The 24,165-nt window shown below is 38.4% G+C and overlaps 4 protein-coding genes across 13 annotated transcripts in view; 2 read left to right on the top strand and 2 right to left on the bottom strand.

Annotated features, from left to right (window-relative positions):
- The window catches only part of znf185 (zinc finger protein 185 with LIM domain), a 27,222-nt gene extending 16,736 nt beyond the window's left edge, over positions 1 to 10,486 (top strand). For 5 of the 9 annotated variants that reach the window (XM_035532029.1, XM_035532031.1, XM_035532030.1 and 2 more), the window contains 22 exons: positions 42 to 134; positions 619 to 681; positions 977 to 1,039; positions 1,632 to 1,715; positions 1,876 to 1,947; positions 2,030 to 2,104; positions 2,376 to 2,459; positions 2,670 to 2,738; positions 2,911 to 2,994; positions 3,156 to 3,224; positions 3,398 to 3,481; positions 3,610 to 3,681; positions 4,267 to 4,302; positions 5,054 to 5,092; positions 5,356 to 5,424; positions 6,226 to 6,258; positions 7,083 to 7,154; positions 7,246 to 7,308; positions 7,693 to 7,749; positions 8,418 to 8,474; positions 8,768 to 8,870; positions 9,791 to 10,486. In XM_035532029.1, coding sequence (XP_035387922.1) covers positions 42 to 134; positions 619 to 681; positions 977 to 1,039; positions 1,632 to 1,715; positions 1,876 to 1,947; positions 2,030 to 2,104; positions 2,376 to 2,459; positions 2,670 to 2,738; positions 2,911 to 2,994; positions 3,156 to 3,224; positions 3,398 to 3,481; positions 3,610 to 3,681; positions 4,267 to 4,302; positions 5,054 to 5,092; positions 5,356 to 5,424; positions 6,226 to 6,258; positions 7,083 to 7,154; positions 7,246 to 7,308; positions 7,693 to 7,749; positions 8,418 to 8,474; positions 8,768 to 8,870; positions 9,791 to 9,889 — 1,540 coding nt within the window. In that variant the 3' untranslated portion in view covers positions 9,890 to 10,486. The remainder of the gene's footprint in view (positions 1 to 41; positions 135 to 618; positions 682 to 976; positions 1,040 to 1,631; positions 1,716 to 1,875; positions 1,948 to 2,029; positions 2,105 to 2,375; positions 2,460 to 2,669; positions 2,739 to 2,910; positions 2,995 to 3,155; positions 3,225 to 3,397; positions 3,482 to 3,609; positions 3,682 to 4,266; positions 4,303 to 5,053; positions 5,093 to 5,355; positions 5,425 to 6,225; positions 6,259 to 7,082; positions 7,155 to 7,245; positions 7,309 to 7,692; positions 7,750 to 8,417; positions 8,475 to 8,767; positions 8,871 to 9,790) is intronic. The other 4 variants (XM_035532026.1, XM_035532027.1, XM_035532028.1 and 1 more) reach the window with 4 other exon arrangements.
- Positions 10,241 to 14,410, bottom strand: fut11 (fucosyltransferase 11 (alpha (1,3) fucosyltransferase)). 2 transcript variants are annotated; one of them, XM_027008624.2, is made up of 5 exons: positions 14,322 to 14,410; positions 13,969 to 14,019; positions 12,283 to 12,963; positions 11,271 to 11,893; positions 10,241 to 11,124 (listed from the first exon to the last, which is right to left on the bottom strand). In XM_027008624.2, the coding sequence occupies exons 3-5, from the start codon at positions 12,961 to 12,963 to the stop codon at positions 10,977 to 10,979; spliced, it is 1,452 nt and encodes a 483-aa protein (XP_026864425.2). In that variant the 5' UTR covers positions 13,969 to 14,019; positions 14,322 to 14,410; the 3' UTR covers positions 10,241 to 10,976. The 2 variants fall into 2 exon arrangements, with proteins under 2 accessions (XP_026864425.2, XP_026864426.2); XM_027008625.2 differs by lacking the exons at positions 13,969 to 14,019; positions 14,322 to 14,410 and adding an exon at positions 13,486 to 13,922.
- Positions 14,357 to 18,147, top strand: rab9b (RAB9B, member RAS oncogene family). Its single transcript, XM_027008626.2, has 2 exons — positions 14,357 to 14,442; positions 15,460 to 18,147. Exon 2 carries the CDS (start codon positions 15,501 to 15,503, stop codon positions 16,107 to 16,109), a length of 609 nt encoding a protein of 202 aa, XP_026864427.1. The 5' UTR covers positions 14,357 to 14,442; positions 15,460 to 15,500; the 3' UTR covers positions 16,110 to 18,147.
- plp1a (proteolipid protein 1a) lies at positions 16,383 to 24,165 on the bottom strand. The gene is made up of 7 exons (XM_027008623.2): positions 24,158 to 24,165; positions 22,222 to 22,408; positions 21,705 to 21,861; positions 21,239 to 21,407; positions 20,812 to 20,885; positions 20,600 to 20,665; positions 16,383 to 20,168 (listed from the first exon to the last, which is right to left on the bottom strand). Exons 1-7 carry the CDS (start codon positions 24,159 to 24,161, stop codon positions 20,088 to 20,090), a joined length of 738 nt encoding a protein of 245 aa, XP_026864424.1. The 5' UTR covers positions 24,162 to 24,165; the 3' UTR covers positions 16,383 to 20,087.

Raw genomic sequence — 24,165 nt, 5'->3', positions numbered from 1 at the left:
CCCTTCACAACAATACTAAAAATTGTTCTCTCTTTCCTCAGTGTCACTGAACTAATCACTCCAGCTACCCTGGTTGCTCAGAAAGGCCCATACAAAACATCTGAACCCAAACAAGAGATCACTCCTAAGAAAAGGTTCATCATCCTTTTTAGATGAGATATTAACATGAACCTATGTATATGTGGTTATAGTGCTGGTAGATAATCATAAATAATAATGCATGACAGACCTATTATATTATGGTACCTTTGAGGCATTAAGCTGTTTATGAGACATAATAATGAAACCACATAAATATACTGCAGAAAAAATATACTGCCTTCTGCAACCATTGCCCAGTGATATTATAGCCATAGGTCTGCATGTGTTATTATTTCTGTTGTTTCTCTTCCTTCAGTGTGACCGAACCATTCCTGGCAGCCTTTTATAAATAAGTTACAAATTAGTTACAATGGAATAGTTATCATCATAAATAGATAGATATATAACTGGATGCATAGAAGGATCATTCTTGTCAAAATGTTTGTCATGTTCATCAAGATGCAAATTCCATCTGAAAATGCTAATTCTGTCTTTTCCCTTTTTTTATTTTCTGTGTGGCTGCCTCTTTTTCCTCAGTGTAAAAACACTTCAGAAGACCAGTGACTTAAATGACATTGATCTTCTAGATCTAACTCAGAGGTCAGTCAAATTATCATTAGATTATCAGAGATTATCAGTAAAAATTGAAAATATGCCTACATCCATGATTGTCCTTTTATAGATAGCTGCTATATGCATTTAAAATTTCAGGAGCACCTATGTGCTGTTTGTAATAGAGGGAGGGAATTGAAACTCTTATAATGGCAAAGATTCAAAGGGAGATTCACACCTTGTACTGCCCCCTGTTTTATCTTATGTCATCATGTTCAAGCATTTCAATTCTATTTTACACATTGTTAATAAACATGCCCCTCTCCCCTTGTCAATTGTTTAGTACTCTGCAGAAACAAGTGGACCTCAACCCTACCACCACAGACCTGCTGACAGGAATTGGCAGGTGATCAAATGGGGGGAGGGGGGGGGTCTCAGGTAAAAATAGTTATTGCTGCTACTTCTTTTTGTGAATGCAGACTATTCCTTAGTAGACTGGGATAGGATAACAGGCTGAACAGGATATTAAGGTGATCTGAGTGATCTGAGAAGGCCACTTCATGAAGTATGAAAGGGATGTCTCAGATCGCTCAGCATATATAATATGGTAAATCATACCCTTCAGTAAAAAGAGGCTTATTGCTAAAGACATAACCAGGCCTAACATATTTTTATGTTGATACCATTGCAGATTTAGAGTACAGTTAACTTTGCAAGTGTCATCTATGTGTAATAAATGAAACAAACTGAAAAATACCTTTTTTTGGTCTTACTTGAGCCAAAGACCAAATATGTATATATATATATATATAATGTTTTTTTTATTTTACCGGTAATTTCAAGCATGTTTTTTTTAAATATTAGCTTGGCTATTAGTTTCAGATGTATAGGTCCTTTCCCATTCAAATAGATAGGATAGTCTTGTACAGCTGGAAAAAATTCTTTTTGGGGGGCATTGCAAAGATTGGTTTTGAGTGCAGTGTTGGCTGCTCCCACAGCTCTCTGCCCCAGTCAGAGAAGACCCGAGGCTCTCTTGACCTACTTGCCCTTGATGTCATCCCCATTGACACCAATTCTGACAAGTGAATTTTTTTGTTTCTTAAACTATGAGTTAATTGCATGGTGTTTCAGAAATGGAAATTTCAGAGATTCAAAAGCAAAACTAAAGTAATATATATTTGTGTTTCATTTATATGTGGACATCATGGACTCTTGAACTTTTGTTTCTTGCTACTACCTCAGGCTGAGCACTGATAAATTACATACCAAAGATGAGACAACAAAAACCGTTGTATGGTCAAAGGACCCAAGAAGGTACAGCAAAACATTATCCCTTTGCCATTTAGAAGGATTCTTTATTTCCGCTTCCTGATTTGCTTACATAATGTCTCATCAGTTCAACAGAAATGGTCACCATCACAACCAACAAAACAGAGATAGTCAAGGGTAGTGCTTTACGGAGTGAGTACAGGTATGTTTTAAGCATGGCTTTAATTCCTCTGGAGAGCATTCTTTCAGCCTAATTCCTCAAACTGTGGATATTTTATATGTTGGATTGGTTTTTAATTATTTTACCTGAAATCAGATTCAAAGTTTTTTGCAACATTAATTTTGAATGCCACCTTGTCTGTATCATTAATATCTAATATAAACATGGGCTTCACCTTGGAATATGTGGATGTAGAATAAATGTCACTAGTATTTTCATGGTGATCTGAACACGTGACTGGTTATGCTCTCAGCGCTGTGCCCCAGTCTGAGAAGACTTGGAAATCTCTGGACCTGCTTGCAAAAGATGTAATCCCCTTTGACACAGATATGGATGAGTGAGTTTTTTTTTCATAAAGGAGCCACACTTTTACTATTGCTTCGCAAATACATAATTGTTTGAGAAATACTACAAGCAAGGTGTTTTAAATGTTTAGAAAATATAAAGGACATAAAATATATAAAGGAAATAATATTTCAAGTCTGATTCAAGATTCTATAACATCATGCCTTACTATTCATCTTTTTTCCTGCCTTCAATGACTCAGCTATAACAAAACACAAAGCAAAATTGAGACATCTAAAACTGTAATGTATACAAAAAAAGATTCAGAGAGGTACAGAAACACTTTCCTTCAACAATTATTTAGTAATATTGTTTTCTGGAAGTAATGTGACATTTTTTTTCAACAAAACATAATTCTTAGGTTATTCAAAATATATGCATATAAGATCAACATAGCCAGTATTTAAATGGTGATTTGAGCATATAATTGATTACTTCCTCAGCTCTCTGCCCCAATCAGAGAAGACTCAAGAATCACTGGACCTGCTTACTTTTGATGTCATCCCCAGTAAAGAAAATACAGCCAAGTGAGTTTTTTCTTTTAAGGCCATGTTTTAGTGGTGTTTTACAAATACAATACATAACATTATAAATACTATAGGCAAAGCAGTTTGGACACTTTATAATTATAATTATAATTTTGCACTCTTTTCCAAATTTCTTGACCCTGCTCTCATCACATGCCCAGCAGCAACAAAATGCAAAGCAAAGTTGAGACATCTCAAACTATAATGTATACAAAGAATGATTCAAAGAGGTACAGAAACACTTTCCATCAACTATTAATTAGTAATATTGTCTGTGGAAGGAGTGTGAATTTTTTTTCAACATTTCAATGTCATTCTTAGGTTCTTCAAAATATATGGATATAAAATCAACATACCCAATATTTAAATAGTGATTTGAGCATATGATTGGTTACTTCCTCAGCTCTCTGCCCCAATCAGAGAAGACTCAAGAATCATTGGACCTGCTTGCATTTGATGTCATCCCTAATAAAGAAAATATAGACAAGTTAGCCTTTTCTTTTAAGGCCAAATACAATATATAACATTGTAAATACTAAAGGCAAAGCATTTTGGATACTTTAATTATAATCTTGCACTCTTTCCCCAAATTTCTTTTCTCTGCCCCTATCGCAGGCCCAAGAGCGACAAAACACAAAGTGAAGTTGAAACATCTCAAACTGTAATGCTGCCAAAGGACTCAAAGGGGTAAAGCAACATTTTCCCTCAATCATACATTTATTGATTTCTTTTTAGAAACAGTGTGGTGTAACTGGATTTGTGTCTCAGAAAAAGAGAGCATCAGTGTAGATTCACATCCTTTCAAAGTATGGATAAACAGCTGCTGAAGAATAAGCCTACATCTACCCACTTTGTAACCAAAGGTTTTGGTCCTATTGTTGTAATTCGTAATACTATTTAATTTATATTTTTAGTAGAACATTAGGAACTCACACTTTCACCACTGCATAAAAGTAAAAGGTACAGAGCCACAGATATTTATGAGTATTCAGTAGAGGCACCACTGATTCTCCAACTTACTCATTAGTTAGCTGGACTGGAGAACATTAGAATTCACTTTGTACATGACAAACTGTTCTCATCTCCCAGAGTGAAATAACCATGAATTTTTTTCAAGCTGTGCCGATCCATTTGATCCTATTCCCGTAGTGAATGTGTGCATAAAGAGCTGATGATTTGGATGTAAAGGTGATGAATTCCAGTGAAGACAATCATCTGTGTATACATTACACTTATTACAAATGCAGTTTCTTTTCTCTCTTTCTCTGACAGGACTATGGAGCGGTTTGATCCCATAATGTTAGACAGGTATGCCTGCAGGCAAAATGAATCAACATGCTGTTGGGGGGTGCTGATGATGATGATGATGAGAAGGAGAAGGGGATGATAGGATGGATTGATAGGCTTGTCAACAAATCCGTATGGAAAATGCCAAAACAATAATGCTCAGTGATGTTAATGGTGTCAGAGTTGAATGGAGGTGAGGTGTGAGATGAGGGACAGCTCCATTAGAATATGAATGATGATGATATTTTATTGAAAAAATATAATAGATCTTGTTTGGTGTGTTTTTGATTTGTTTTTGATGTAATGGCATTCTTTAGTGATGCATCCTAGCACTTTTAACCATATGTCTGAGAAAGTGCACTGCTTATTAAACTAAAATATATCTTCAGGTCTATCTGTATACATTTTAATACCTTTAAAAAAGTATTCTGGGAACTGTAGCATATGGACTAGATACATCAAGAGTTATTTATTTATTTCTATCTCAGTAAGAATATGGCTGGTGATGTCATGAGCACCTCAGATGATGATATTCCCAGTGACACGGATATCATGGGATTTGATTATCAAACGTGTTCTTTTGGCACATTTACCTGTCTAGGAAACACTAGTGCAGATCGGCGGTGCTGAAGGCACAAGCAGGTGTCAGTGCATTCTTTGTGTTCTAGCCTCAAAAGTGACACTTAGAGGAACACTGGGTATGCAGTGCGCATGTGCTGTATTGTGTTTGTGTCTGTCAGTGTGTGATGTGATTTTGGATGCTGTGTTTCAGTCAGAAGAGCAAGAAGCAGACTCTCACATATGAAACAAAGTGAGTCATCTCTGTCTTGCTTATTCCTTCTCACAGTCTTAATCTTTCTCATTGCTTGTATTACTATTGCCCACATTTGAAACATTTGGCTTAGTGAACAAGAACTAATTGTGAACCACTGATGTTATAGAAATAACCACTGTCTAGTCTTTACCAGATAGGGGAGCCTATTCTTTCCTTTACAAGTGTCATCAATGAACTCTTCAAAATATATTAGTAATTGTACGACACACTTAAAACCATCATTATATAATATGTCTTAGGGAATCTGACAGTGGGTCACCATGGGATGAGTGGACATCATCCACCGTATACACCACAATAAAGAAAAGGTAAAAAAAAAAAAAAAAAGAAAAGAAAAGAAAAAAAACTCTAAGGCTCTTACTTTAAAGGCAGCACAAAAAACACAGAAGGTTAGTATTAGACTCTGTAGTAGTGCAGTAGTGCCACATTTAAAGCTCATGGATGTAATAATGTTTAAGTGTTTACAAAAAAGCTATTCAAGCTAACAGGATGAAAAATAAAAATAACAAAATATGTTATTGGAATATATCCAATCACCTACTAGCTACTGTGCAATTTCAGTTGGATAGTGTGACACCAGTGTTTGTTGTCTGTAAGCAGTCTCTCTTATTTATTTAGTCAGTGTTTCTAGAAGTTCTGACAACCATAAGATAGGCATATTGTGACATAATCATGTTAACATGATAACATATAACATATTGCCCAACCCACCTGTTGGGTCTTCCTGTCCAAAAACTCTTATCTCCTTTGTCACAACTGATAGGAAAGCATGGAAGCATATTTGAAGTTTTATTTAAAATTGCTTCAGTGAGCCTTAAAAAAGAAAAAAAGGGATAAAGAGTAAAACAAAGAGGCATATAGTCTGTTGATGTAAGGGGTTAACATTGTTGGACTGGGCAGGGCAAATCCAACCTTATTAGGATTGCTGAAGGAGGCAGGATCAACCCAACACCATTGCTTCCACTGTAGTACTAGCGTTACCATGTTAGATCCAGGCTAAATATACTCAGCAAGTTTCATAGACCTCAAAAAGAACACCATTTGATTACTCTGGCTCATCATTTAAAGGGCTAGTGTGCGATTTGTGATTTCTTAACTTTTTTCCATAGTGATATGAAGGCTGACCCACAACCAATGGCAGAGTAAGTTCATTTTTCTACTGTAAAACATAGATACCAAACACAGTAATGTTAAATATAATCCACAGAATAGGCATTCATGTCATCTGTTTAAAATATGCTTACAGATTAAAGAGATCAGAGGTTGAACATGTTAAGTCACTTTAAATTTATTACAATGTTTATAATCTTTGCAATGACAGCATTCACTTCACTATATGTATTGCATAGGACATCAGTTCTTATTTAACACAACCATTGTAATGGCACAGTAGATTGCCTAGAGAAACCCTTAAAACCAATTAAGATTAGATGGATGTGGACATGTCCTAGATTTTGAATGAGTGGCAGGCTATTTTTAGAGCAAGAGCTTTGTTCCTACAGTCACGTCTTGATATGTAAGATCATGTAATCTTTCTGTACCTGTTCAATACTGGCATTCTGAAATAAGAGATGGACAGCTGAAGTACTGCATTTAGGGCAAGCTTTTAGAAGTTCAGCTCTTAACTCTGTCTTGGATTACTCAACTTCTTTGTCCATAGACAACACCTAACACTGTGTTTATGGACATGTGCTTTTAAGGATGGTGGGACTTTGTGCCCTAGTTCACTGGATCCTTAACACTCCCTTTTTCTGTTCCTTGAAAACATGCAGAACACCTTTTTGGTATCCCTTACTTGCTTTTCAAAAGAGAGGAGGTGCGTAATTCTGAGAAGGGTTATGGTAATACCATGCTGGCAAACCAAAGTCAAGTGCAGTTACAGGAGTTGAAATCTTCTATTATGTTGCCTGCAAAGCACTTCACTTCTCCAAGAGTTTAATGCTACCTGTTATCTGATCTTGAACAGCAGTTATACCTACTCCAGAGTGCAAGATAGTCCTGCCCAGGAGTCCAGGTCATTGGACGCTGACACTAAGAGGTATGTAGCCTTGTGGCAGATGAGTACCTGAAACCCACTGAATAAAAAACATGTCTAGGTTTTGCATCTTTTAACCTCTCCTCTTTTATAGGAGCTTTGTCTATGTCAAAGAGTATGTGAATTTGTCTGAACTGTCCACACAAAATGATGTCCGGTAAGATGCACTTCACTTAATTCTTAGACTAATGATTATAACTGTGGATCTCTGGTTAGACTCAACCCCAGTACTACTCTAACCATTGTTAGGGAAATCACTGAAAATACTGTCAGGTCAGTATAAAAGAAGTATTTCTAATAGCTGTATAATAAAGCGTCTTGTTGCTCCTTATGGCCAGACACACATAGAAACCTTCTAAATAGGCATAAGAATAAAACATGCTATTGTTTTAATAGTTTAACTGTTGTAATAGTATTGAAGCAAAGAAATTATAGCAGCTGTTCTGCTCAGAATGGCATTACAGTGATTCAGTGGGTTAAAATTTGGGACTTAATTTATGATCCTGTGTGAAAGATCTGATCTTTGTGTCCTCATGTACAGTGATGGGGATTATTTGTCTTCAACCACCTCTAGATATGCATACAGCAGTCCCTCCAGGTAATACTTCATCATCTAAAAACCTTTGTGGTAACCCTTTAAATACAAATTTTGCTTCCTCTAGCTTTGCTGGGTGTATGCTTAGCTGACCCACCTACAGATTTTATTTAAAGTTTTCCTTTTAGTGAAGAAAGCAATTTTACAATTGCTCAGTTTGCTCAGTGGACAAATCAGATATAAGTGTTTTTTCCAAGCTGCTAGAGTAAAAATAATCCATGATTGACAACTTCTCATATGAGACCATGAGGTAACATGCTTCCTTGGAGAGGCTTTCATGTCACTGGGCCCTGCCTCTCATCATGACTATGCTGAGAATGTTGTGTCAAAGCAGTCCAGGGTCGGATTCACTTATGAATGCAGAAGCCCTGGGTAGACTCCCCTCCAAATACTAATTAAAACCATTGTTAGGGAAACCAATGAAACTACTGTGGGGTCAGTGTAAAACAAGTATTTCTAATGGCTGTATAATTTAGCTTCTTGTGGCTCCTTATGGCCAGACACACTTCTAAGTAGGCATAAGAATAAAACATGCTATTGTACAAACTGTGGTAATAGTATTGAAGCAAAGAAATCAGAGCAGCTGTTATTTTCAATATGGCAGTACAGTGAGTCAATGGGATAAGTTATGATCTTGTGTAAAAAATTGATCTTTGTGTCCTTGCCTCCAGTGATGGGGACTATTTGACTTCAACCATCTCCAGATATGCATACAGCAGCCCCTCCAGGTAATACATGATACTAGGTAGGCTGATAAAGGCAAGTCTGAAGCCTGATGGGCAGTAATCAGAGAGGATGTTGGGCAGGATCTGGGTGACAGTGTCCAAGAATGTCATTTAGGAAACTCTGAAGAATAATAAGGTTAAGTGAGTCTTATTTGACTTACAGTGAACAACTACTACAACTAAAAAGCAGTTTAATTATTGTTCAAAGATCCTCACTTAGTGAATGTATGAAAGTGTTAATTATAACTTCACTCTTGAATGATGTTGGCAATAACCATTTCATTTCTGATTGCCAGTGTAAATGCGACTGCCTGCACGTATTGTGGAAGGCTTGTAGGGAATGATGCCAAGATCACAATTGAGCATCTTAACATCTCATGCCACCCTGATTGCTTTAAGGTATTTTACAGTATATGTTGCATCTTCACTTACTGGGCATCTTATTAGGCACACCTTGCTGCATTTTATGTGTATTTACAGACAGCAACCTCTGTTCCAGTTCATCAACCACCCTCTATCTAATTTTTCACTGGATATTTTCAACTGCTGGATGATAATATGGCACCCCATTAACACTGATATGGTAGTGGCATGTCTGTGGGTGTTGAGCAGGTATAAGTGTTTGTCAAGACACAGCAGAGGTGCTGGAGTTTTTACTTGTGCCAATGGCACTGCTGGGCTGACAGTGGTCCATCACCAAAGTGGTCCATCACCATTTACCAGAAACCATGTGGTCAAAAACTGATTAATGTTGAAGGGTTAGAGTATAGCCAACACCAACTGTGTATGGAAATAATTGGGCTATAGAATGAAACTGTAGATCTATTATGTAAAGTAGCATATAAAGTAGCATTTGTAGTAAAGTGATTGTTGAAAGTAGTATTTACATGAAATACATTTTTATTTTAATTATATTTTAATTGATTGTAAACATTTATCAAGATCTATATAATTTTGAGATGTTATATAGATAACTTGAAATCCAATTTCATTTTAGAATTCTGCGTAATATAAAAGAATCCTTTAGTGCATATGAACATGTTCATTTTACTGGCAAGCTTTCATATCAAGTATACCTGAAATCAGTTACAAATGTTAAACCAGGAATAGGTGCTTTTTGTATGCCAGGTTTTAGTAATTTAACTTAATTAAATTGAAAAGTAAATTAGTAAACTTCATTATAATTACAAACTATATCCATATAAAAATATACAAAATGTAATTTACTTTCTACTAGTAATTTCAGAGGTAACCCTGGAGGAGCTGCACTGCTGTTTTGCCAGCAACTTAACATAATTTTGCATTCTTCCCTCCCCCAGTGTGGTATCTGCAGTAAGCCAATGGGCGATTTTCTTGACAACATGTTTTTGCACCGTGGGACCGTCCATTGTGAGAGCTGCTATGCCAATGTACATTAGAGAGGGGTTGATTAGGCTTGTGCTTACTCTTTAATTATTGCAGAATGTTGGTTACCCTGAGAAAGTAATGCAGTATGTTATTATGAATTACTTTTGCATTCCTACTTCTGTTTTCCTGTTTTATATAGCCTTACTTAATCTTAATTGTGCAAAATGTGTTTGTTGGTAAAATTACAGTAATCTAATTTCAGGGTTGTCATGTTTAACATCTTATTGGACATCTTAGTTTCAGACTTGAAATTTTGTATGAGCATATCTGTATTTTCTGTTGCTAACCATCAGTTATTAGCAGTTTAATGTTTTAGAAGCTGAATATATTTTGGAAAAAATGTGAATACATTTTGACCCTTGAAATATCTACTTTTTTTACTTACTGCTACAAAACATTATCCACACTGGAATTAAAGGTTTGTGTATAACCCTTTTAATTTGTTATTCTCCTTTATAAAATATGAAAATAAGAAATATGAAAATATAAACATTCCAAGGCACTTATCGAACCCAAAAACCTCATTACAAAGAAATCTGCTGAATAAAAAAGCAGCTGCATTTAAATGTCTTGTTCAGCAACCTGACATTCATAAATCACAAAAAGACTTAACAGTTGCAGTGATAAGAGTAGATTCATTCTAATGCTTTGTTTATGTGGATTATTTATTAAAGTATATCCATATGAACAATGTCAAAAAACCTCTCGTGACTTGTAACACTGCAAACAATGCAACAATGAATATGTAAGTCAGTCATGCACAGGCCAAAATAGATGTAATATGCCATTCAATTACAAAAATTGCACATACACACCATCTTCAAATTCTATATACATAATGTGCATTATAAAAATTTCTGTGGTAACCCTTCAAATACAAATTTTGTTTCCTCTAGTTTTGCTAGCTGACCCACCTACAGAGGTTACTCACAGTTTTCCATTAAATGAAGAAAGCAATTTTACAATTGCTCAATGGACAAGTCAACCATAAGTGGCTCTTTTTTCCAAGTTGTTGGGCTTTGGCAGAATAAATAACGATTAAAACCTACTCATAGGTGAGTCCAAGAGGTAACATGCTTCCTTGGAGAGGCTTGCATATCACTGGCCCCTGCCTCTCCTCATGGCTATGCTGTGAATGTGGTGCCAGAGCAGTCCAGGGTCAGATTCATTGTGACTTATCAGTGACACCAGGCCCTCAGCTTGGTCTAGACTCTGCCAGTAGTCCTGTGGCCACATCTGAACCCAGCTGAACACAGACATGCAATATTTCAAAACACACATCTTCATATTACATGCTTTTGATCTCATTTAGACAATTGCTACTTATGACCATGGTGAAAAATTTTACTGCAATTCTTTCACTTGTGAAGATGTGAAACATGAAAAACTTACGTGTCGTTGGGGTCAATCTCATCTAAGGAGCCATAACTTGGACTAGGGAGAGGGCAGCCCATATGGCTGTTGTTGGCCATCCTTTGGTGGGGTGCAGGGTTTTTTTCCGGGTTTCGCCAGTGTGCTTTTTCTTCAACCAGACGTTTGTTCTCACCATCACACACAAAACACTCAAAGCCATTCAGGTAGTTTGGCTTGCTCATGTCATTGACACCCCACTCTCTGTTCTGAAGCCCTTCCAGGAGGCGCAGATTAGTGATCTTGCTGTGTGTCTTGTACTCCAAATACTGCATGTATGCAGTATCATCCTCATCCAGAGCCTTGATGAATTTGGCCAGCTCTCGGGGGGAGGAAAAGTCATCAATGAGGACAGCAGAATGGGGGTTGGGAAGCCAGTCAGCCACTGATGATGAGCCCAGGTAGATAGGTACACATCCCTGATGCATGGGTCGCCACAGTTTTTCAGTCATATAGTCAGGGCACCGGCCATTCTCCAGGGCAAGATGGAACTTGTAACGGGCCACAAAGCTCATGAACAGGCTGTCCTCACCTGTGGCGGTGCTAGTGTCCTCCAGGTGCTCAGGCAGATGCTTGTTGTTCAGACACTTTCCATATGAGTCCACCTAAAAAGAAATTAATAAAAAAAATGTCAGTGGTATCTCCGTCTACTACAATTTACCAATGACCTCAGTACTGGGTCAAACCAATGTGATTCAAGTTCTATACAGGAAAGAGAATGGAAATGTAGTCAGTCATTCTTCCTATATTTATAGCAAGGCTACCTCTATATACAGGTAGATTATTAACAAAAATATTGATCATTTAACAAAATTTTGCCGTAAATGAAATTACCAGCAACTATTGTTAACTCACAACTTAGACATAATTCTAAATTTCTCTCAGTTCCATAAAACCAATGGAATGTTTTGGAATTCTTGGCAATATCCACAATACTTTTAGAAAAATTGTATTGTTGCAAATTTTATTATAACTGCATATTGCCACATCTTACCTCTATGTATTTCATAAACTCCCGGACATAGCGGTCACGGTCAGAAGGCACATCGCAGTGTGACTGCATGTAGAGCACTGGGGCTAGCCCGGCCTGTCTCCAACGGTTCTTCTCCTGCAGAGAAACTGAAGGAGGCTGCAGGAGGTAGTCAAGTGATGGCAGCCACTGAAGCGTGAGGGGGTAGTCAGACTCCCGCCTGAATGTCGCTGTGTAGTTGAAGAGGCGAATTCCAGGGCTGTGAGAGAACATGTAGTTGTTCATGGGTGACTCCTCGTGGAACAGTGCCCATGTCTGGTGGGGCAGACGTGGCAGTGGTGCCTCATATGCACGGAAGTCTGTACCATAGAAAATAATGGAAGTAGTGCGGCGGTGCAGCTGTACTTTGCGGTTGTGTGTAACTAGGCAAGAGGAGCGGGGACAGTCCACGCGTTCCCTGTTACCAGGAAAGTGGGGGAAGAGGTTGGCGCTCCACCAAAGGAGAATGGGCAACTCTTTGTTACTGCGTGTGTCACTATTGCCCGGACCTCTGTAAGAACTTACAGTGACAAATTCCATGCCAGTAAGGGCACTCTGGGGCTGGAATGCTCCACTGTCCACAGTGTCTGCTGGCTCCAGGGACCTGCATGGTAGTGTACACAGCCCAAGCCACAAACAGAGCACAAGCCCACTTTCAACCTGCATCTAAAAGGCAAATTAGCATGGGTTAATTTTTCTGTATTAAAATGTTTACTTAAGCCACAGAACACCAGAATAAGAACATGTCAAGTGTTCTATTGCTTTTATTCAACAGTTCTACAATATAAAGTAACAAAATATAAATATAAAGCCCAAAACATAAATGTTTTAAATATTGGTAAATCACAGCACGGAGAGTCTATGGTCTTGAACAAAAAAAAAACCTAAGAAAAAATAAGATACATGCCTAACAGAGGCCTAACTACAAAGGTTTATATAGCACTGTCAAGTTACGAACAAAGGCAAAAAACTAAAAATACAATTTAAGAAGTAGAAGATAGAACTGAGTTATTTATTAGTTGTCATTAGAGCCTACACTTCCGTTCAGTTTGTGCAGATAGACAAAAAGGGCTGCTTAAGGGTTCGCAACAGACCAGCTCGCATCGCTGGCGGCTTCAGTGTGTTTAATTGCTCTACATTCACAGCAGTCGACTGTTTTCAAAGTTTTCAAAGTAATCGCAGATTTACCGTTTGAGGTGGTTCTACCTCTCCTTCAGAGTATAGTCAAGTGGGCTGCAGTCGTAAAGCTATGTTATAAAAGTCATTCAAGTTATGGGAACATTTTGTATACGCACAAATTAGCTAGATGGTTGGGTGCGTAAAGCTAGCCGTTACTCAATGCATCAGCGGGCTGAAAACAGTTATTAGGAATCTCCACGCGATTAGAACACATTTCAACCAATCAGATTGAGAGTTCGGAACTAACCGTTTTATTAAAAAAGGGCACAGGCTATTCTTGGCGATGAATATGAGAGTGGCCTAAATTTTAAAATTAAGAGCATATGGAATATTAGAAAAAAAGAATTCCTCGCACACTCCAAATATGCTAGGCTGCTATTTATTGTAGTGGGGGCGTCATGCAACGTCGGTTTACATCTGGTGCATCCCCCAGCGGTGCATCATTTTTAGTAATTGGTACAATTGATAAAAACTAGTCATATAGTTCCTTACCGTTCTTAGAGCAGTTGCATGCTATGAATATTCAGTTCCTTTGGTCTTCACCTAATTGTTTTTGAGAAACAGAATGGTATTCAGCTGATGCAGAAAGTGGAGGTTTGAATTACCTAAACCAGCTGCTTTCTTTCACGTCTACCCAAGGAAACGGAATTGTGGGCTTTATCACCACCTAGCGCGTTGGATGCCTTATCACAGTGTAAAACGAGAGCTAAAAGTAAAATATGTAAACAACCAGAAAATGTATATACAATCTTAAAATATTTTATATCATACCCTAGTAATGGCAAAATAACATGCTGTTGACCGACATTCTTTTTAAAACTATAATCTGTACGTATTGAATGGACCTTAGGACCATGGGCAGGGATTGGTGCTGGAAGGACGTCGCTTGACAAGTACATGCACGATGCACGGCAAATCTCAGCAGCAGGGCTGTTCAAGCCACTACTCGTCACCATAGAGAATGAGGTAATTTAGAGAACATCTCAACACAAGTAAATTAATTCAAAACTTCGGCAACCATTGTCTTTTAAGATATTTAGGTTAGCTGATGTAAATGATTTTTAGAAGCACAAATTGAACCGTTCTAGTAAAGAACGTTGCGGATTGAAATATAGGTTAGCTAGCTAGGATATCTAATTTTAGGTTAGCTAGCTTGGCTAACCTAGCTAGGATAATATTTACGATAGCATAGATGCTTTACTATTTTGTTTTGCACAATGCAGAATAAATAACTAGTAAAACAAAAAAAATTTGTGCTGATGTAATTCTAGGCCTACACACTGAGACAGAACGTAATATGGAAACGTAAGAATAGTTTTAGTAGTTGCAAGCCACGAATACGCTTGCGCGAAGTAGGAGGGTGTGGAAAAAGTGATGTTTCCTGTTTAGTGCCCTTATCTTACTGACTCACTGTTATTGCTCATTCAGAGCTCATAATGACGCTAGCATGTGATGTTATGTGATATGTCATAGCTGAGCAGTTAAATAGATAAACCCTTGACTAGAACAAAAATCATGTCAATTTCAGTGTTCATCTTATCCCGACCCCTTATTTAAGGCTTTTTCAGACGGTTGCTTATAGTGTGAATATCTTCTGTATCAACCAAAGTACTTGGGCTAATGTGTCTCGATTAGCCCAGCCCCCCCCCCCCCCCCCCCCCCCAAAAAAAACGCGTACATAACGACGTTCTTCCCCGAAATACAAAAGAGAACCGATCTCTCTGTGTTCTGAAAGGTTAACCAATCTCTCTGGCGTATACAAGAGGGAGTAACCCTGTTCAAAGTCTCAGTCATCCGCTTAGTTAAACACTTGTGCAACCACAACTATTTTGTATAAGAAATCACATTACTGGCTCAAATTTAGCATGCTTGGTGTCCACTTACAAAAAGGTTAGACCTTCTCATACATTTAGTTTATAACTGCATAATCCATGGCATTCATTTAATCAGTGTTTGTGTGTCTGTGCGTGTGTGTATGTGTAGGTTACGTTGAGGCTGTGGGTCACCCAGCCTTTGCTGGCGTCATGAGTGGGAAGAGCCTCCTTCTGAAGGTGATTCTGCTGGGGGATGGCGGTGTGGGTAAAAGTTCTCTCATGAACCGCTATGTGACTGACCGCTTCGACTCTCAGTCTTTCCACACTATCGGTGTGGAGTTCCTCAACCGTGACCTGGAGGTGGATGGACGACCAGTCACATTGCAAATCTGGGACACAGCGGGCCAAGAGCGATTCAAGTCCCTGCGCACACCCTTCTACCGTGGCGCCGACTGCTGCCTGCTCACATTTGCAGTGGACGACGTGCATAGCTTTCAGAACCTGGGTGCCTGGAAGAGGGAATTTGTGCGCTACTCAGATGTGCGTGATCCCGAATTCTTCCCATTTGTCGTGCTGGGCAACAAGGTGGACAAAGAGGAGCGAGAGGTGGGCGAGGAGGAGGCACGTGCCTGGTGCGAGGAAAATGGTCACTGCCCCTACTTTGAGACCAGTGCCAAGGATGATACTAATGTGAGCGCTGCCTTTGAGGCAGCTGTACGGGCGGTGCTGGCCTCCGATGATCATGTTGACCATGCCCTGCTCAGCAGCACCATCGACCTGCATGGTAATCGCAAGCCGGCCCGCTCCTCCTGCTGCTAAGGCGTAAATGGATACCAACACATCCACGTTTGCCCTGCATATGCACATGATAACCAATGGTACAACACAGGTTGGGGTGGGGTGGGTGAGGCAGCTTTGATTGAGTTCCCTTGGGTTCTTTAGTTACAGATGTAGCAGAATTATTGTACAGTGTCACTGGGACAGTCATTTTTTGTGTCTGCTTTCTGCAGTCTGGCACCGATGACTGCATGATATTTTCTGTCTTTCCTCACAAAGGCTCCTGTGGCTTGTTGGATTTTCTGCTTGTTTTGATTTTTTTTTTTTTTTTTTTTTTTTACAGTAGACTAACCTTAGAGAAATATATATAATCTTCAGTACTGTGTAGAAGTTAAGTCAGATTTGCTAAGCCTGTAACAAGGTTACACTGAGGTAAGTTTTGTGAATATGGCGGGGGGGAGATATGTGGCATTGACAGAGTACGAACAATGATTTTTGCTGTTACTATTTTTTTTTCTAGGTACATTGCCGTGGTACACATTTTATGTTAGCTTTCACTTGAGCATTTAAGGTGGTCTTACTTCTAAGATTCTCTGAGTTAGAGGGCTGTGTCTTGCTAATGCTCTAGTGCCCACTGACATTGGAAATAAGGGCTGACTCTTTGAGGAAGTGTGTTCAACAAAATACTTTTCTCTTTGATTTGCATCCAAATTCAGTCTTTTACATCAGTGTGTACTGACTGAGTTGGCACTTATTGGACTCTGCAGTGTTTAACTGCTTATTTGTTTTTCAAAAAATACTCATTTTTTTCTGGGTTTTATTTTTGTTGTTTCATAGCTACTAAATAAGTAGTGATTACCAGGTCTGTTTGTGTTCCCTTAGTTTAGTCTAATTTGAAGACGGGGGGGCACATTTGCCCAGGTATAACACATTTAACTCTTAATTGCATTTTTAGCATTTTATATAAGATTGACAAAAGAAACCTTTGGTTCTTAAGATTTTGATATTATTGAGGCATTTGCCATGTTTTCATATTTAAATATTGTTCCTTGGTCTTGCTAAATTATACTGGACTTTGACCTGGCTTGCGTGGCTAATGGTAAAATAATTTGATTCTTGCTAGCACTGCGAACATGAAGCAGCAGATGTAGCTGATATATCCTTCCACTCAAGATTACAGAAAACTTCAACTTCCAAGCCTGAAACACATTCTCTGTTGTAATCTGATGGATGGCTCTTATCTTTGGCCACTGTCAAAGCCATAATGTTTTATTTTATTCTGCTGTTTGTTTATATAGGGGCTGATGTGGGCCACCACATTTTATCGACAGTCTCCATCAACGTAAAATGCCTCCTTCAGTGTTTTAAAAAGAATAGTTCACTGTGAAACAGAATAATTTAAGGCACTGTGTTTTCACCTCTCATTTGCTGATGGCATTTTTAAGTCGAGGCACATAAGTTACAACAGTGTTCATTGTGATTCTGATATAGTTGTGTTGCATCTTGTTTTACAGTATTTTGTTACAGGTGATGCATTCCAAGGATGCTTAATGTTTATCTCCCTACTGCCCTCCCAAATTAGAAAGTAAAGTACTGCTGCCTATGTGGAAAGGGTCTATGTAAAGACATATTAAGATTTATAGACATGCATGTTGAATTCTTGGTGGTGTTTATTTATTTGTTGTTATTTTGTGTGATAAGCAAGAGAGTAAATATTAATCATTTGCATATTGTTTTCCATTTATGAAAGTATTGTTTTTTTAAATTTGTCACTGTCTCTTTTCCCAGAAATGTAGAGAGTCAAGTCTGTGGTTATAGGTAAAGGCATTTACTGCACTAAACATGAGCAGGGGCTTGGATAGATCATGTCACATGCTGTATGTACTGCACTGGGCATTCACTCACAAATACTGTTCTGACATGTTATGAAGTTGCTGTCTAGCGTTCCAAAGTATTTGCTCCATGTGCTTTGAACTGAGTTCAAGTTGTGTAATGGTACCTGGGAAAGGCTGAGTTCCTCAACTGTCCAACCCACTGTCTTGCATTACATGCCCCATGGCAATAAAGGAAGTCAAGATTGCTTCTGTTTACATACCAAACTAATTCGGTTTGCGATTATCCAATACCAGTAAGATGAATAAAAATGTCAGTTGACAATGTGTCATTAGTTTCCTTGATGAAAGTATCCTTAAACAGGAAAAATCAAAGATCAGCTGTGTTTGCAAAAACATGTAAACTGGAAATTCTTTAAGTGAAAATACATCATATAACTGCCACTTAATGTATCAAAAGCTCATTCTGAATCAGTGTGAACCTTGTAAAAAATATATTGCAATAGGATAATACAGAACATTTGATTCAATGCTCATCATCAATATCAACATCCGCAAAAATAGTACGTACTTTTAAAACTCTAGGTTTTCCCATAACTCATGCTTTATCGTTTTGCCTACTAGAAGCCTCTGCTTCTGTGTTGCATGTCATTGGAGTTGGAAGGAGAATGGAGAATGCAGCTGTGAATGTTCAGGGGTCTGCCAAACATAGTCGACTGTCTCCTCTTTGACCTGCCAACATTTGTACAAGGTGCCACATGGCCAGGTGCAGAGGACAGTGAACCTGTGGACAAACCTGGTAACCAAAGTCCCTTTTTCACACAGAAAACATTAAAGGGCCTTGATTTTCCTTTATTTAATCACCAAGATTCTCCCTCACCCTCTTGCCTGAAAGATGTATTAGACAGCCAACAGGTTAAAGAAAAAGCAACCTGTGTTGGATAAACCATTCACTTTTCAAACTAAAATTATAAATATTATTAGTGGCACAAAATCAAATTTTTGATAAATGAAATGTAAATCTTCAGTAGGATTAGTTAAAATCTAACTAAAGAGTGTTATACAATAACTACTACTTTTCTCCTGATAGTTACAGAGACAAAACAAATGCAGTTTTATAGCTGGAAAAGTTTGTATTTGAGATAAATATTCACCCAATGCTAGGGGGAGTCAAAGCCATCATCAGTAAGAGCTCAGAAGCCAATTGCCTCTGAAACATTAACTCCATTCCATTCCAGCACTGGCTCCATTATGTTCAAGACTGAAGGGGAGAAAGTGCTGTGGTCACTCTAAGTACTGGTGTGCCTGGCACCATGGTAACCAAATGTGAAAAATAATCAGCATAGTAAGAAGTCATCAGCAACATTATGGTGCTTTTTTGATGCACTCCAAGCAAAATTGAAAAAAAAGCAAAAGCTATTGTTTAATCAAACCTGATTAGTTTATACTAAAAGTCCTAAAAAGTCCAAAAGAAAAACAAAAAAAATTAAACCTACATTTTGGGGTGATAAAAACACTTCAGAAGTCTACCAAGCTACTTCATTTTTAATAGTAATAGTGTACAACACCTACTTTAGAAAGAATAAGGTATACTCCCACATTTAGTAAGGGATGTGGGCACTAAAACAAGACACGTGAATGCCATTTTGAATCTTAAATCACAAAAATAAATATAAACAGCTATCCCTTAAAAAATTATATAAAACAATAATAAAAAAGTAAACACAAATTGCAAAATCCAATTGGCACCAAATATGTGAACAGATTAGATTCAAAGCCTTGAAGTGAAAAACCAATGTTTGCGCTTTGAGCTTTCATCAGTTTGCTTCTTGTCACTATTTTTGTTCATCAGTAAAGAAACTGATGAAAAAATGATGAAAAAAAGGTTCCTGAAAATTGTAGTTATTGATGTGCACATTTTCATAATCAAGAAGTGTTACAATAAACAATTTGTTGACTAGCCATCAGAACTTTTAAAACATGCAATAGCCTGCATGGCTCAAAAATACAGTACCACCTGGTGGACAAAAAGCTGAGCTGCTTAAAAGGCGTCACCTCAGTTCAATTTGGAAGACAGATTCCTCAGATGTGTTCAACAGAAATGTAGGTGCTGTTAAACAGGTAGTTGAAATAATTTCTTCAGGTCACCTATAGGGTGCAGCATGGATGGTAGGAGAAAGCAGGGATCTTAAGACCTCGGACCTAAGCCTTTCCTCCCCAGATAGCGCAGTACAGCAAAATTATAGGTAGTGGACACCACATATGTGAGCTACAGCGAGAAAGAGAAACAGAGAATGAGGAAACAAAGCCTAGGAGTCATGACAGGGTAAGCTTAATTAATATCTTGTTTTACAAAATGAAAACTTGTTTATTGATGAAGAAAACTCCTTATATAGTTCCCACTGCCAAATCACCACTAACAAGCAACACTAAGAGAAGTCACATGCAGACACGTCATGTAGTCATGACATTCTCTGCAGAGAAAGCTCTCTAAATATTTGAGAAAAACATTTTAAAATGCTGCACTCACAATTTCTGCAATCAGTCTGAGCTAGTGCAAAGCAGAGACAATTACTCATTACTCATTACTAATGGAGGATCTGAATTCTTTTACACCTACAAATACTGTATGCCGTCACTGAGCCACATGACCAATTGTCCAGTGCACTGAAAACTAACATCTTAGAGCCTTCTACTCACAAGGGCCAATAAGGTGATTCCAGCTCCCGCAAATGCTGCGATATAGAGATCATAGGTCAGGAAAAACTGTAAATTAGAAAGACAGAATTTACAGAAGTCAGACACAAACCACAGTGCTGATGTTTGATATCAGTTCCATATCTGCCAAGCCTTTAGAGCCAGTCCTCTGAAGACAAAGGCATGGGATTGCACTTTGCCAGAGGGCAACATACCTCTCTTGTACTGCACACATTGGACAGGGTCATCCCACAAGCTTTTCCTGGGACAGTGTTCCATGGGAGCAAACCTGAAGGAAATGAGATGTCTTTGAACTTTTAGCGTGCAACATCAGAAGTCTAACAACACATCCTGAGTCAACCCCAGAGTATGAAAGCCTGTGAATCTAATGCTACAACCAGATTTAGGTCATATGGTTATGTACAACATTTCACTGCACAGTCATTTCAAAGAAGCCAAGAAAAGATGACCCAAAGATACATTTTTAAACATTGTCATTAAAAAATTGTACTCATGTTTACAAGTACATACTGCAACATTTTGCAGTAATTTATTTCATATTACAACAGCAGCAAAAGGAGCTGTCAGGAGGCAAAACAGGTGTGCAGAAGATATTAAGAATTGTGAGTGCAAGTTTATTACCATATTGTCTGGCATCCACACAGAGCTGGTTGATGCTGGAGGGTGTTTCAGAGAGCATATTGATGGTGTGACAGGTGGTCGCCATGTTGTAAAAGAAGTAAACGGGAAGGGCAGAGAGAGCAAAGACCAGCAGCCAGATGACAGCCAGGAAATATGTGATCACTATAAACTGTGAATGAGACAAATCATACAAGTGATTCTGCCACCCTTTAAAAGTGTTTTACCATGAAAAGGTTAAGCACCTAGCCTGACAGTTGAGGACACAACTCTGAGCAGCCAAACAAACTTGTTTTTTTCAACAGGGTGAGAAAAGGTACTACTGAGCAAAAACAATGCAAAAGGCCCCAAGACAGGTCCCAAGACAGGTCCCACTAAGTCGCAATTGACTGAATAAGAAGGAGAACAAAATATTTCTGACATTTCTTAAACATGCGCACACAAGTTTATAGTCAGATGCTGTCCTCACCATTGTACTGAGACAGCGGCCGCACACAGTGCTTCGGAACTCCCCAAATGTTTGCCTTGCCACACTGGTTGTGTAAAAGCCCTCAGCCAGTAGTGCAATACAGTACAGAAAGAAGAAGGTGGCCAGCCCATAGATAACATACTGGAAGTACTCAATACTGAGAGAGAGAGAGAGAGAGAGAGAGAGAGAGAGAGAGAGAGAGAGAGAGAGAGAGAGAGAGGTTGGTGAGGGAGATAATTATTATGCACAATAATTTAGTACATACATCGTGTCTCAAAAGTGTTGCTATTGGATCAATATTATCCAAATGAATATAATTGTGTGTTACTCTCAGATTTTGATACAAATGGGATGTGAGTTAAAATGATCTATAATGTTCTCTTTAGGAAATATCTTGGATGATCACCCCTCTTAGTAAAATGACTCCATGACTTTATCCTTGTGTGATTTGTTTAGCTACATTGTGGTTGTGGCTCTCACCATTTACAGATATGTGGTTGTAGCCCTCACCACTTACAGGTATGCCAGTGTGATGTAGTCCTGCAGGTTGCGAGCAAAGTAGGTCTCAATGAGCCTCTCAGTCTCTGTCAGTGCCTGATGCCCGCAGCCGCAGAACAGTGCAATGCCCGAGAAGCATAGGAGGGTGGCTACCAAGGAGGCATAGGGCACTCCTCCCAGACAACGCATGCAGCACTCGTAGAAACCTACAGGAGCCACATGAGCTTCATCATCATCATCATCATCATCATCATCTCCTTACACTGTGTCCATCATCCTGTCATTCTCCCTCCACTCCATCAATCCAACATTCCCTACATTGCCTGCACCAGCCAGGAGTTTTTTTTCCTTTTCTACGTTATTAAAGGTGAACAAATCTATCTTTAAAGCTCAGCTTCAGTGTGCTGGCAAACCATCACATTCTTTACTGCAGTTATTAAAAGATTCACAATAAAGCCCTCATACAAAGATTCCTAATATTGGTAAAGCTTTTCATATTTATTTATTTAAAACTTAGAAAACAGAGTCGCAGTGAACAGTTTACAAATAATAATTAAAACTTAATGAACATTACTACAAGTGGCTAAAAATGAAGCTGAGTTCTTCTATAGTGAGACTGGTATCATATCCATCAAACACAACACCACTGTTATCATGCACAACACACCATCCTCTGTCCCAATAATCATCAATTACTTTCTGACCACCAGTCTAAAGCTGACTGGCTATTATTTGTGTTGAGGAGCGACCCTGACTTGGTGGTGGCACAGTGGGTCTTGTATTCGTATGCTTAGAAGTTAGCTCAGTGCTGGCTTGTAAAAACAATAGCTATAAATAGTGACACAGGAAGGATTTGAAAATAGTGCAATGTCAATATCACAATGTCTCAGTGAGTGTATACATGTACCCTTGTTTCTAAGGTATTTTCACACAGCACTTCTTAGGGCAACCAGCTGGGGCCATAAAACTGTCTGGCTGACAGGATACAGGCGAGTGCCACCTACCACCTTCTGTGCAGTGTATGAGATGTAAGTAGTAGAGGACCAGGGAGTACCATGCCACACAAAGTGTGAGAAAAGAGGAAGGACTGAGGCGCAGAGGGAGAGCATCTCCTTTTGTAAATTCACTGACAATGGCCTTTGTCCCTAAGAAGCTTGTGAACACAAGGGCAGGCAATGTGAAATGAACAAAAGGCCACAGCTCTACTTTTGAAAGCTGAAGCTGGGGGTGGGGGTGGCTCATGACTTCAGCAGCAGGGATGGAAGACCTGACTTGGGAGATCATGTGGAAGGACTAGCAGCTAAAACCTTTCCCAGAATGTTAAAGGACGGGCACTGTTGATTTGGCTGACACCAGGAGCATGTAACAAGGTTTAGGGTTAGAATATCCATGTGAATGAGAAAGCCATAAAATCAAGGGCTTCAAAACCATTTTAAATTTAATTAATATGATATAATAAATATGGTGAATGGTCACATATTTTGCAATGATACAATTCTCTCATTTTTCCAGCTGAGTTAATATTTAGCTTCGACGCAGTGACCTGCATTACTGTAAACCATTAGTAAACAGGCTATAAATGTGAATTTAGCATTGAGTTATTTCAGAATACAAGAAAATAGATATGTGTTGAACTTTTGTTACGTACACTGAAGGGGAAGATTTGCACTTAACAATAATCAGAAACTAAAATATTCAGTATTAAACTGAAATTACCGAATAAAAACCATATGATATGATATGATATGATATGATATCATTTCCAAGACGTTTTGCCTCAAACCGGAGCACATTCCGGCCACATACAAGTTAGCCTATCAGGTGCCCATAAAAATAAACTAAATAACAGTCTGAAAAAATAAATATCACCATATAACGTTGCCTAAGACAAAACTCATCTTTCCTGAAAATATTCGACTCAGACAAACTAGTAGCATCAGCCGTAAATTACTCACCCATTCCT

Source organism: Electrophorus electricus, chromosome 12 (assembly GCF_013358815.1).
Source record: "Electrophorus electricus isolate fEleEle1 chromosome 12, fEleEle1.pri, whole genome shotgun sequence".
Classification (NCBI taxonomy): Eukaryota; Metazoa; Chordata; class Actinopteri; order Gymnotiformes; family Gymnotidae; genus Electrophorus; species Electrophorus electricus.
Note: the sequence above shows the minus strand (reverse complement) of the source record. Positions and strands in the feature narration are given on the sequence as shown.

Excerpts from the sequence above, each read along its gene's own strand:
- fut11 (XM_027008624.2), bottom strand. The coding sequence starts at position 12,963 with ATGCAGGTTGAAAGTGGGCTTGTGCTCTGTTTGTGGCTTGGGCTGTGT. Across the intron at positions 11,894-12,282 it reads AGTTTATGAAATACATAGAG|GTGGACTCATATGGAAAGTG; the intron begins GTAAGATGTGGC and ends ATTTCTTTTTAG. Across the intron at positions 11,125-11,270 it reads GAGATTGACCCCAACGACAC|CTGGGTTCAGATGTGGCCAC; the intron begins GTAAGTTTTTCA and ends GTCTGTGTTCAG.
- rab9b (XM_027008626.2), top strand. The coding sequence starts at position 15,501 with ATGAGTGGGAAGAGCCTCCTTCTGAAGGTGATTCTGCTGGGGGATGGC.
- plp1a (XM_027008623.2), bottom strand. Across the intron at positions 20,666-20,811 it reads ATGTGTGCAGTACAAGAGAG|TTTTTCCTGACCTATGATCT; the intron begins GTATGTTGCCCT and ends TCTAATTTACAG. Across the intron at positions 20,169-20,599 it reads GAATCACCTTATTGGCCCTT|CTCACATATGTGGTGTCCAC; the intron begins GTGAGTAGAAGG and ends TTCTCGCTGTAG.